The sequence below is a fragment of the Oreochromis niloticus genome, linkage group LG5 (assembly GCF_001858045.2).
Source record: "Oreochromis niloticus isolate F11D_XX linkage group LG5, O_niloticus_UMD_NMBU, whole genome shotgun sequence".
Classification (NCBI taxonomy): Eukaryota; Metazoa; Chordata; class Actinopteri; order Cichliformes; family Cichlidae; genus Oreochromis; species Oreochromis niloticus.
This window is the reverse complement of record NC_031970.2, coordinates 2,844,435-2,857,975: the sequence shown is the minus strand read 5'-3', so window position 1 is coordinate 2,857,975 and position 13,541 is coordinate 2,844,435. Positions and strand designations below refer to the sequence as shown.

The following is a 13,541-nucleotide window of genomic DNA, read 5'->3' as shown; positions in this document are numbered from 1 at the left end:
CCAAAAACCTCTCATGTTTTTATTTTTAGCGCTCTCTTTTTCTGCAAAATGATAAGAACCGTAACAACATATAAGCATCATCTGTGCAAAGATTTATGTTTTTAAAGTGAAACAGTGAAAAATTACAGCGCTGTCAATACATGAATATCCAGGCGTTGTACAAAAATGTCCAATTCTTGCACACAATTGGACACCACGCCAGTTGATTTTTTTTAGGTATTTAAGAGCAGTCATTAATTAATTTTATTAACATGCCTAAAAATGCTTTTTTAAAAATGCGTTTTTGAAGAATTAACCACACATTTACATGGTAATGGGCCTTTTCTGCCATGGAGCGCTTCATTGGCCTCTGGCCCTTTAAACTCTGAGGGGCTGTAACTTTGGTTTCTTTTGGTCAATTTGCATGATTGACACCTCTTTTTAATTGTTTGAGCCAATAGAGTCACAGTAACGATGCCACGTTCATGTTACGTCAACCAATCAGACGTTGTAATGCCAAAACCCACGTGGGCCCAAATTTACTGCATGTGACGTCTGTCCAGTCACGTGTCTATAGGTGGGTCTAAAATGGAGGTTGTTGACGGAAAACGACTCTGATGCCGCTAGGTAGTCATGGTAACTGCTGATAATCACATGGCTACCGGCGAAAATAACGGAGGAAATCTGGACGGTAAGCCAATTTCTGTCTTAGCGCATTTGCGCCGCTGTGTGTTTTTGTGGTCTTCTTTTGCCGCTCATTCAGTGAATTTTGGTCAGAGTGTGGTGAAACTTGGTGTTTGGAATTGGTGATAGCTCTGGAAGATAACCAGCCTATCTTTAGATGGTTACATGAAGTCTGGAGAATTTCTGGTTCACCTTGTTTGTTTAGCGGACTTGTGCGCATTCACATAACTGCTCGTTTAATCGCGGCTTGTTTTCGGTGAGTTTGGTGGTTGTAGAAATGGTTTATATGACATTTTAGCTGAGATTCAGAGGTTTCTGTGGATACCACACATGTCTGGACTTGTATTTCTCACCCCGTGTTATAACCGATTAAACGTGATCTCCTCCTTTTTGCTCGCGGTACCGGGGGCGTGAGGCTTAAAGCACTTGTTGCAGGCTGCTGAGTTTGCATCTTTTGCTGTGAAGTACAGCCAGACTTTGACCGCTTCGCCTTGGGCATTTTTAATCTGTATCTCTGCTCTAAAAGAACGTACGTACCTGGCCCCGCCTACTACGCTTGTAAAGGTAAAATGATTGGCTAGAATCCAAAGTGTATGACATCTCAAGAAAAATAAAGCACCGAAATGTGCGCTGCTTTTCGGTCTGGTTACTACCGTTTATGTCAGAACCGGTGCCATCATGGCACCGGAAACCGGTACCCATCCCTACACACGACTGCAGGTTCTCAGGTCACATCACGCACACGGAGACGCACGGAGACGCACGGAGACACACGGAGACGCAACCACTGGTTGCAATGGAAAAATGATTGGTGGCGGTTCTCGCTGTATGAAATTGATTACAAAGACAGAGCTGCACCAAAAACCTCCAAGTGTTTGGTTTGGTTGCCAACAGACAGTGGATGCAGCTCAGGAGGTAAAGCAGGTCATCTACCAATCAGAAGGGCAGTGGCTCAATCCTGGGGAACGTAGGTCACAGAAGAACAAAACCACTTGTGTGTCCTCAGATTTAAGTCCAAAAACTACTAGTTAAAAAATGGAAATAAAGACATTTCAAAATAAAACCAACATGTCCCCATTTCCTATTTGTGTTGCATTTTTCACAGTTTCACTACAACTCGCAGAGGAGCAGGAAAGTGTCTGTAGACACGTCCATCACTTCCATTCATTCAGTCTCTTCAGAATACATTGTTACCATGATTTTGGACAATCATGGTAACAATGTCACATGGTCTGTAAAACCTCAATATCGATTAAAAACAATGCAATCCTTTGTCTTATTCAAAAACATATTGATATATTTTAAAAAGTTAATATACAGCCTGGCTTCACTTTTCAGAAAACGTCCATTACGAGGCACCAACTTCATCTCAGGCAGCAGACGTCAAAGGATTTAACAGGAATAACTAGTCAGCCGTTGGTTCTCCAGTTTCCACAACAGAGTACAATCGAGGCTTCAGCCTCCCTACAGGTACTCTCTATCTGCAAGCCTCTTTGCAACCCATCTCGATGTGCATGGAAAAGGCAGTGAGGTCGCAGAAACAGACCCGTGCCACCAAATATAAGGGATGCAAATAGCAGTCAGAAAACTGTCGTGATCGGACTAGATGAGCAGCATTAATGTCCGAGGTCACAGACTCTGACCTTTGAGCACCAAATTCTAACGAGCTCATTACTGAGACAGACGGACGGACATTTCATCGAGGTGCTTAAACCATTGTTGATAAACATTCAGTGTGTTTGAGTAACTTAATCCTGACCTGGTAAACCACAGAGCGAGCTCCACAGCTCAGTCTGAGTCACGTTATGTTGTTTACACGAATAATAATTTTCCTTTTATCATTTGAGTTTGAACACTCACACAAACTACGTGTAGCTGTAAGCCTGATGATCGGGCGTGGAGTCCCATTACAGAAGCATGTAAACAGCTTAATGAGAGCTGTGGCTGGAGCTGGATCGTGGTGTGTAAACACAGCCAAACCAAAGAGAGGGCGAAGCATCAAACAGCTGAGCTCAGGCTGGCCGAATTACTGTCTGAGACGGAGGCTGAGGGGGAGGGGGGAGGCTGAGGGGGGAGAGGGTAAGGCTGGGTGGCCAGAAGCTGTCATATGAACAAAAGGTTACCGCTTTGACCTCGAAACAGTCGACACGTCCATCAAACGTCACACGTCCTTGAGCATGACACTGAGCTGTTAAGTGTCTGAAAAAAAAGCCACTGGGAGCTCTGCAGGGCTGCTCACAGAGAGGAACCGGGTGGGGGCGGGGCCAGCAGCGGCGGGGGCGGGGGGGTTTATGGGAGCACACAGCTGATAATATACTGCAACACCCTTTCAGGTCCAGGTGTTCATTTCACTGACAAAACATGATATAGAATCTGAACCGTTTTAATAACAACATTAAAATGTAAACAGTTTTATGGCCATCAGTCGTGCTTCCTCACCAGGTCATCTTCAGTTCTTAAAGTGAGTTTGAACATTTGAATTGTTCCTCTGTTAAACCTTCAAACCAGTTCTTTGTAAACTTCCTGCTCTGTTGTACATATTTTATGTCATAATTACAAGGTGAACTGTTAAAATGATTCATGTTTCTCTCAGTGTAGTTCAAAACAACTGAAAGCACTTTAATTACATAAAAGACTAGAAGTTAAAAAACGCGTCTGTGGAGCCCAGTATGAAAAATACAGACGTACAAATTGAAATAAACCAAACCTTGAACTGAACACACGTTTTCTAAATGATGGGAAAATATCAACTCGTTAGCTTTCTTAAAGCTGAGGTGTGATTGAAGCCAGCGTGTCCCACACATCTGCCCAGTAAAACCACTAAAACCATTCATTTACACTCTGTGTTATCTGCAACACTTCACAGCAACCAAGAACTGCAACCGCACAGTTTCAGACTCAAATCTCTGCAAAGTTTGGAGCTGCGTGTTTACATCTGACAAAGCCACAGAAATAAAAAGGTATGAAGAGGCAGACGAGCAGCATTGATTTCATTTTTCAGAAGAAGCTTCATCTCCGCAGCTGGAGGTTGGCGTGGAGTTTGAATGTTCGGAGAGACAGACGGAGACAAACGGGGAATGAAACACACAGACCGACTTCAGCATTATGTTTGCGCTAACATCGTTACACACTGTAAAGCTGCTGTTCTAGCTCAATAAAGGAGGAGGAGGAGGAGGAGGAGGAGGAGCTCTCGATAACATCAGCAGTTCAAAACCACAGAAAGCCGGAGTGGGCTGAGGGCTGAGAGGAGGAGAAACGCTGAAGAGGAGGAGGAAGCTTGTGTAGGAGTGAGCACGAGCTGACCCGTAGGCGTGTGTTTTCGTGTAGGTAGAAGGAGATTAGCGGCCGGAGTCATGCTACACTTTCACTCACAAACTTAGGACAGCAAACACGCTTCCTCTGGAGCTGAGCGCGCTCTCTCTTACTCACATCGTTGGGAATGAGCAGCTCCTGAGATGTGGTTTGGGAATTAGCCTCCACCCCTCCTGGGAGAGAGAGAAGACAGAGATAATTCATTTTGAATGATTAGAAAACATTCTGCACTGCAGCAAATCATCAGGGATCAAAACACAACAAACCCCCAACGGCTTCTTTTTCATTACCGTCCTCCACAAACGGGGATGCACAAAGACTTCGTTTGACTTTGATAAGAGAAAAGTGGGAGGAACACTGAAAGACGAGCAAAGCTGGAACAAAGAAGGAAAAACGTTTCAATAAATCACTTTTTTAATTTTACCCCATTAATAAAAAAGGAAGGAATCTCTGTTTGTGCTTTAATAACACTGTTTCTGATTTGGTGACTACAGCTGGAGACCAGAGCGAGTCAGGACGGGTGGTCAGCATTACTCACAGATATGAAGCAGACTGAGGCGAATGTTGGGATTTGTCCTAAATGACAGATGACATCACCCCGTCTGTAACCCAGGCTCCCGTTTCTCCTGCTCGCATCCTTGATCTCTTTGTTTCGATCCCCACCCACAGCTCGTGGCCACAGGAAAGCTTCACCTTCATGCTCAGCACCCCCACCCTACACCCCGTCACTTGATTCAGTGTGATCGGGTTGAATCCAACCATCAGGCGCTCACCGGTGAGCCCCTCTGCCAGGCCTGGCTCTGCATTTCTGCTCTGGAAATATTACAGTTTTCCGCTCCCTGGTGTCCCGACACTTTTTCTGGATATTAATCGGAGGAATAAATAATAAGAGCGTCTAAATCATAAGACACGAACACACACAGACACACAAACAGCTAACAAGGACACATTCGTCAGATTTTCTTTCTGCACCTGGATTTTGATTCTTACTCCTCTGATGTGTCCGATTGTCCCTCACTTTGATATTTCTGCCTGCCTGTAGTGGAAAAGCGCATTAACAAGAGTTTCTTTCAGTTTTTAGGAGGTTTGCTTATGAGTTTGATTCCCACCTCTCCTTTCTTCCTGCTGCTTTCATGACTTTACTTTCAGACCAGAAGGAAAGTTTCTGTCAGGGATGAAACTTTCTGCTCTCCCGTTTATCGTCCCTGCGATCACGACTCGCTGATCACGGTTTGCAGCATCGATATATTTGTGCCTGGATGATTCTATCCATCTCGGCTAATGAGGAGCCAAAAAAACTGAGCTTTACCCGGATCTGTTGCTCGTTTACGTTGTTTGCTGCAGGAAGGTCAGGTCGCTCTGAAACTAAAGTGTCTCTAGTAGATCATTGTTTAGCACTGCAGCTGTGTGTGTGTGTGTGTGTGTGTGTGTGTGTGTGTGTGTGTGTGTGTGAGTGAGAGAGAGAGACCCGTCCGATGATGAGTCTTCTACCAGGACTGTGTTGAAATAATCAGCCGCCCCGCCGTGACGACTCTCTCGTCGATGGTTCTTTTTGCTGCTTTTGCTTTTCCTTCTTCCCTTTTTCTTCGTCCTTTCTCATCCTTTCCTTCTCTTCCTCCCTCCTTGCCTTAGTTCTCATTCTTAAATCTCTTTCATTTTCCTTCTTCCCTATGCCTCACACACGTTTTTCATCTCTCTTCTCTTTCTGGTTCTTCTGTTTTTTCTCTCATTTCCTTCTTTCCATTTTCTCCTTTTCTTTTTCTTCGTCTTCCATAACTTCGTTGTACATGTATATTGACAAAAAACTGGCTATTCTATTCCTCTTCTCGGTCCTTTTGTCCTTTTTCTCCTACCTCTTTTCTGTCTTTCACTTCTGTCCTCTGGTCCTTTGTCCTCTTATATAGTTGCTGCTTTCCTTCCTTGAGGAACGTCAGAACCTGATTGGCTCCTCTGAAGAGGTGGAGGTGAAACGAGGAGTTCTCTCCTTTGCTACAAAAACTGCATCTGTGACAAATTATTCAATTTCCTGAATTGAATTGTTTTAACGATGCCATCTCTGCGGTCTTATTATAAACGAGGCCAACAGAATCAGCTGTTTCCTCAGTCACACCTTTGATTTCCACCTTTTAGTCGATGAGCGGAGCCGTTCTGCAGAGCGGCGTGGAGCCTCACCGATGCAGCCAGAAATCTGCAGGCCAGGTTCGAGTACAGAGAGCTGCTCTGCAGTCGGCGTGTAAGCTCAGCTGGATGCTCCAAATCAAAGCCACCAGGCACAGATTCTAATTCGGAGCCGCGCTGCAGAATGAAGCTCGTGTAACATTCATTATCTAATTATGTACTTGAAAAGTTCTCCCACAAAAAGAGACGCAGACAGGAGAGAGAGCATTGTGCATTTTAAAAGCTAAACTCGGAGGATGTCTGATAACATTCACACATTTTTACAAACATCTCTGGTGTTTTTGATAAAGAGAATGATGAAACTCGACGTAATGACTTTTCCAAAATGAAAATAAGGTTTCTGAATAAATCAGTTTTTTTTAAAGAGGCTGCAGACTTTGAAGTCTGTTTTTAGTCCTTTGATTCAAAGTCGAATGTGTGCAGACTGAACACGTATGCGTCTGCTGACAGCTCATCTCTCGCGCGCTCACGCTTTTCCTCGTGCACGTCACCAACATGTGCTGCATGCAGTCAAATCTCTCAGAGGGCCCAGAACCTCGAGTGGCTGTTTGAGGTTTTAGGCTCAGGTTTGCAGCAGTGTTATGGTTTTATTGTAAGCTTTGTGTGACTGCGTCAGTGAGGTGGGCTCTTAATTTCCTTTGGAATGACAGAGGGAACCATTATCACACTCTGACTCCTCCTCCTGAGTCTTTAGCGCTCAGCCTCAGAGAGCAGACGTTATCGAGTCAGAGGGAGGTGGGGAATCGTCTGGAAACACAGGACACATGCAGGCGCGTTAAGATTAAAGGCAGTTCCTGTTAAATGGACTTTTTCCAGGAAGCACAGCGGTTTGCAGTGTTTCAGGTTTCACTGAGGAGATCAGTCAATAATGAAACTACAGTGAGCACAAAAGCCTCTGTGGCTGTCTTTTATTTCACAGATCACAAACCGCTCTGTGGAGTCTGATTTATTATACGGCGTATTGAACTATTAATCTGAGCCGGACACCGAGACTGTGAGTCGCTCTTTGTTTTGACTTTAACAAATACCTGCAGATTCAGACATGCGGGGAAAAAAAGAGATGTTAACGAGCAGATCGCTCTGATGCTAAATATTTACTACAGGTATATGTTTATCTTACACAGAGAGCAGGTTTACACAGGTCATACTTCTTTGTAATAAATCCAGCTTTCAGATTTACCCAGAGAACATCTGCCTCAACTGCTAAAGCAGCTCCATCAGTGTGTGAGAGAAAAGTTCTTATATCAGAAGTTAATGATTCCTGGAATGTGGAAAAGTTTGTGTGTGTGTGAGTGTGTATTCATATCTTTGTGGGGACCAAAAATGGAATTTTACAATCCCTTTGGGGACCAAAATGCCTGTCCCCCCAAGTTTGATAGAGACTCAGAATGTGGTTTTAGTGTCAGGGTTACAACTGTGTTATGGTTAGGTTTAGGGTAAGGGTTAGGGGGTAGGGAAAGCATTATGTCAATTACATGTCCCCACAAGATATGAATAACCAACGTGTGTGTGTGTGTGTGTATGTTTAGGAATCCAGTTTTTTGAGAGATGGAGGCAGACTTTATTTTAGATTCTTAGCGTCTCTCGCTGTCAATAAAAGACTGAAATGCAGAATAAAGCAACTTTTTAAATCCTCCCTTTGTTACGGTTAAAATGAGGTTCGGGTCAGGATGAGGAGGAGGAAACGCATCGTGTCAGTGGGGCTCAGCTTCATTCCTCCTCCTACACTGTCCTCCCCAACTCTGTTTGTGTGCAGGTTTGGACGAAGCGTCTCGAGTGCGAGTGGCTTATAAAGCTCAGTGACAGCGACTCGGCTTCGATGCCGCTTACTGACCTCAATCGAAAGTTTCTCCTCAGACTGGAGGAGAGGCAGCACTCTGAGGGAAATGTGTGACGTATGTGGCCTCAGCGATAAATGAAAACAAAGCACTTTAAGGACGTTTGTTTGGCTAGAGAGAGTGTGTGTGTGTGTGTGTGTGTGTGTGTGTGTGTGTGTGTGTGTGTGTGTGTGTGTGCACATACCAGGCAGTACTTGTGTAGCTGACTGGCTGATGGGGGCCAGGCCTTGCTGCTGCATCGACAACTGGTGCAGCTTTGCTAACTGACAGGAACAGAGACGGAAATCAGACAGAAACAAGCGATCATATCAAAGATGAGCAGAGTGAATAAAGCAGCTGTTTACCTCTGAATGAGGAATGCCGTAGTGGCTCTGTACTGCATACGTCTGAAACAGAAAAATACAGAAGACGTCAAGGTTCACGTTAGCACTTCAGTATCCATCCAGCCTGGAGTTCCTCAGGAGGTTCAGTTTGATCAAAAGTCCAACAGACAGACAAGAAAAGACAGAAGAGGCTTTAAAATGTGGAAAAGTTTAGTGCGGCTGCGTTAAGGTCATTTAGAGCGATCAGACATCTTCCCTCTGATTACTGAAAGCTGCAGATGAAGTCTGAGAGAGTTCTGCAGCAACTGTGTTGAAACATATTCTGCATCATTTATGAGTTTCCTAAAAAGTTGTAAGAAGAAGAAGAAGTATTTTGGCCGGCTTGGGATCACCTCGGTATCTCTCCCGATGAGCTGGAGTTGATGGTCAAGGACGGGAAGGTTTGGACTTCTCTGCTGACGAAGCTGGTTCCCCGACCCGGACCCAGATGAGCAGCACAAGCTGCTCCATACCTTCTGCATTTGATCCAGCTTTCAGATCGCCATTCGTTGTCAAAGTTGATACTTTTGCTGTGATTATAAATTTCTTTGTCGCATGAGTTTCTGTATTTTCTGTGCCTGAAACCAAACCCTCACTCTCACCTGCACCTGTGTCACCTTTTATTTTTAAATCCTTGAAGATTTTTAATATAGATACAGGGAAGCGATTGCTCATAATAAAAAGTAGTTGATGAAAAACGTTGACATTTTCCAATCTCCCCGGAGCTTTGGATACAAAGCCCATAAACCAATTCAAAGACCCCGAAAAGCCTGTCAGTTAAAGGTCTTTTCCTCCGTCTTCAGCGAGTACAGAGGGAAGCGCCGTCAGGATTAACGCTTCGTGACGCTCAGAGTTACTGAAAACACGACTATGAAAATGAGTTTCCCTCGATCATCCGTCCTGTCCGTGTTTTATCTCTCCAACATCATGACTCGAGGAGTTTGCAGACGGCTTCCCAAATCCCTCACTGAACTTCAAAGAAGAGCAGCGCGTCCACATGCGAAGCATGAGACGGCTGCAGGGGAGGCTGTGTGTGTGTGTGTGTGTGTGTGCGTGTGCATGAGCAGGGGGACAAAGTTGGTGTGGACACATTCGAGACACTCTGCAGAGATGCTCGGTGCATTCGTGTCTCCCCCTGAGGTTGACCAACCTTATATAAGAGATCTCAGACTGTGCTGCTGAACTTTTGACTCCTTTTGGCAGCACTCAGGGATGTGGAGGACAAACTTTCTGCAGAATCGAGCTCCAAAGACTCTTATTCTATAAGAGTAATGGACCCTTGTGAGCTCTGCTTGGATGCTGTGACGTCTCTGCTTGATATTTATACACCGTTGTGAACCTGAAAGTCTACCAAATGCAAATGGTCCATGCGGGGTCCAACACAGAAAGCACCATATAAATATTTATGTGCAGTTTAATGCATCATGAATGAGAGACGCAGCAGCAGGAGTCTGCTCCTGCACTTCTGGGATTCTCCGAGCAGGAGACGATTGCAAAGAATGTCAGACTGATGCAACTTTGCTCCTCATGTCAGGACCGACCGTCTGATGTCGGCGTCGATATTTAAGAAGCTTCTCAGTCAGCTGCTGATGCTCTTCTGGAGCGCTCCGTGGACGCACACAGAGCCTCGTCCATGAACCTCACTGTAAACCAGAATAACTGCTGTAACCACGGTAACACGCTCAGTTTCTCCAATCAGAAACAGTTTTTAGGAATAAAAGCTTAACTTGGGATGGGCATCATTTTTCTGCTGCTGTCTGAAGTTTAGGTGAGTTGAGGCTACGGATGTGCAGATGGACTGAGTCACGTGACTCCGTGCAAGCAGCTCATTCGTCAGAGTAGGAATACTTTAAAAATACAACATCGGACACTAAAGTACATTTAAAATGGACGTGTTATAGGTGTGTGGATTAAGGTTGGGCGATTGGACGAATTTATCGACCATCGCCAATGTTTCTTTCACCCATGAGTAAGTTTGCTAAGAGAAGTCGTCAATGGAGAAAACTAATCGTGCTGTAATATACGATTAAATATTTCCATCCTGGAAGCATGTGCCGCTCGACAAAAGCGTTCAGCACCTCGACGAATGGCTCCTTTTCCACGGTATGAAACGACATCACTTCCTTTGACAGATATTTAGAGACAGCCAGCGAGCACTGTGTCCACCTGGAGCTGTCCTTTTCATATTTAACTGTTTTAGCAAAAGCACTTTGGATATTCTGCTGGTGAAAAGCTTTTCCAGAGCTTGTTGATGGAAAGCTGGTGATAGCCGAGCATACTCAGCTGGATGGCGAACACTTAAACGCTCATGCATGTTAGTCGTGTTTGAGTCCTTTGCTGGAGCTGTACGTCTGCACAGCGGCAGCTTTGCCTCTTTCATCCGGTTTAACGCCAAAGAAATCCCAAACTGACGACTTTGGGGTTTTTTGGCAACTAGTTCCTCCATGCTTGGATTTCAATAGGCAAATCAGTCCGTGCATGATTACATTGCTCCGCCCATCAAAAAGTCACCTGCATGGATACATCACCTATCGTCATTTATTGGACCGATGAATGTTGGCTGGAAAAATTTGACATATCGCCCAACATTAGGGCAACTGTAAGTCTTGTGTTGTAATGCTATAGCCCTTTGTTTTTAGTAAAGACTCATTGTATGGAAGTGTATTAGTACTTATTCCACAAATGCAAATATGCTCACTGCACTTCAAATACACAAATTAAAACTGATGCTAGTCTCCCCCGCACAAACAGCCGGAGCCTCAGACTGTGTGGAAGCAAATTAAGAGTAGCACTGTGGTCACATCTTTCAAAGCTGTCAGCATCTCTTTCACATAATAATCCTGCTTCGCTTCAGGCTGTTTCAGAGCGTGAAGTTCAACCTCTGAGGAAAAAAAGCTCCTCTGACAGCCGATCACTCAGAAGCAGAGCAGTGACACCTGTCATCTCCAGTAAAGGCAGCCAAGAAAGGGAAAGGTCACACTGGAGTAGACACACGGTACTCGTCTAAATCTGATGGATCGTTTGAAGGAATTGGGACGGAGCTCATTTCCACGGTGACAGGATACACTGCTGCCTCCTGAAGACTCCTCCCTGTGCAATCACGCCACTTAGTAACTTATTTTTACCGATGAAGCGTTCGGTGCTTCAGTGCTGTTGAGGTGCAGGAACAGTCCCCTCAATTATAAGGCAATGACGCTACAATCAGACACAGTTTTTATTTTTCAGTGGGGGATGACTCCGGCTCCTCAGCCAATGTCTTTCACAGTGTTTGCTGGTTTCCAGTGCCACCGAGCACTGAGGATCCAACGCACATCATCACGATGGGAAACTCGACTAAAGTGTCTTCTAAGGAGCTGGGAAAGAAAAGCGGTTGGACTTTCTCAGTGCTAAGACCGACATTTTTCGGATGAGAGGTGAAACATCTCAGAGGTGACGTGGTTCTCTTTCCAAGCTCCTGAGACTATTGACCTGGATGATTGAGGACCTGCACAGAAACGCTGAACTGTCTTCTTCTCTTTGACACTTAAGCTAAAATTTGACGATGGCACATTTTAGCCATTATGGTAACATCGACTTCAGGCTCCACGATGAACACACGGCACTCGGAAATCCAGATTTCACTGCTTTAAGCACCTCTTTTCCAAACAGCCTACGTTACCTCCATTTAGTTAAAAGCTTCGTACTAATTTCCTCTCTAAAAACTTGTCGTTTACTCTCACTGAAACATGCTTAATGCCATATGTCAAACACGTTATCACAGCTAATTTCCCGCTGGAGAAATCCTCACAGCTGCAATCTCGAAATAAAGATTAACGTTAAATCCCAGAAATGACTCCATGACAACTGCAGATGAGTTTGTCACCAGAGCGAGAGACGCAATCATGATGTGACTCATCACAAACGCAGTATACGAATCCTCTTCGTCTCTCAGTCACTCCCTCCTCTTCCTCTCTCTGCAGCCTTAATAATGAATTAAAGGGGTTAATCTCCTCACGCTGACACTGAACTCTGCTTTAACCCTCCCTCCATCACAGCTCTTTTCTCTAAAACCTCTTCATTTCAAACATTCCTTCACATCCTTTTCTGCTTCTTCGCACTCTCCTGCCATCTCTTCCCTACAGTCACATGATGAATACCAGCAGCTTCCTGGTTCTTCTGAAGGATTTGTGGCCACATTTTAACCAGTAATGATCACTTCCTCTGATTAAAAAAAAAATCAATTCATGCTTTTGAGTGCTGAGGTGTTTCCTGTCTGACACCAACCTCGGCAGGACGAGTCCACAGTTACCGTTCAACTCTTTACGGTGTGGCCATGCTGCGAATAAAACTTTGTAACTTTACTTTGACATCCTGAGCCTGCAGAAAACTCTGAAATAACGTGAGGACGGAGACAATTTAAGCGTTTCGGAGCTGCGACTGAGACTGTCCGGTCATTCATACGAGCCAATCGGGAAGCTGCTGATCAGTGGACCTATATAAGTGTCATGAGAGGAGTGTAAAAGATCTGATCGGTCATCAATCACGTATATATAAGTAACAACATTCTGATAATATTCTTTACAGGAAAACTGACACTGATGTCACTCCTGATTGGCTAAGGTCAAAAACACACCAAAGCAGAGCGACTGTGCCTCCGCGGTTAAACATCTTTTTATCGATTTGTTACCAAAGACGAGGTTTTTCTACATTTCTCTTCATTTCTCCTCCCCGAGTCTCCTCGTCTCACCCCACCCCCACCTCATCCCTCCGTCTCTCCTCCCATCCGTCCCATGAAGCCTCTGCTAGCTAGTGTTGTTTGAACTGACGCTCCCAAGGCTGTGAGCCTGACAAACAATATGCATTTACACACACACACCACTTAGCTATAGTTGGCGTGCAGGCCTGCCAGTGTGATGGAGTAAAGTGCTCTTCTGTTCTACTTTGCACACTTGTGTTGTTTCTGTCTTTTAACCCGTAGAGTCCTATTTGTCATCCTGTCTGTGAGCCACTCTGTCTCCGTGTCTCTGAGGACAAACAGCTGATCTGCAGCGAAGTCAGCGAGCTTATTTTGGCTAACTTGGTCCATGTAAAGCTTTTATCCCGTTTAACCTGTGTGTGTTGCTGCCAGCGTGGATCTGTCTCCAGATCAGTGGCTCACAAAGATTCTCTGTTTTGGGTTCTGCTTCTTTATAATCATCCGTTTACTTAC

General features: G+C 44.8%; 1 protein-coding gene across 1 annotated transcript in view; it reads right to left on the bottom strand.

Moving 5' to 3' along the window:
- The window catches only part of LOC100707129 (poly(rC)-binding protein 4), a 168,875-nt gene that overhangs the window by 20,036 nt on the left and 135,298 nt on the right, over positions 1-13,541 (bottom strand). The window contains 3 exon segments of the mRNA XM_025907055.1: positions 4,093-4,148; positions 8,176-8,254; positions 8,336-8,377. Coding sequence (XP_025762840.1) covers positions 4,093-4,148; positions 8,176-8,254; positions 8,336-8,377 — 177 coding nt within the window.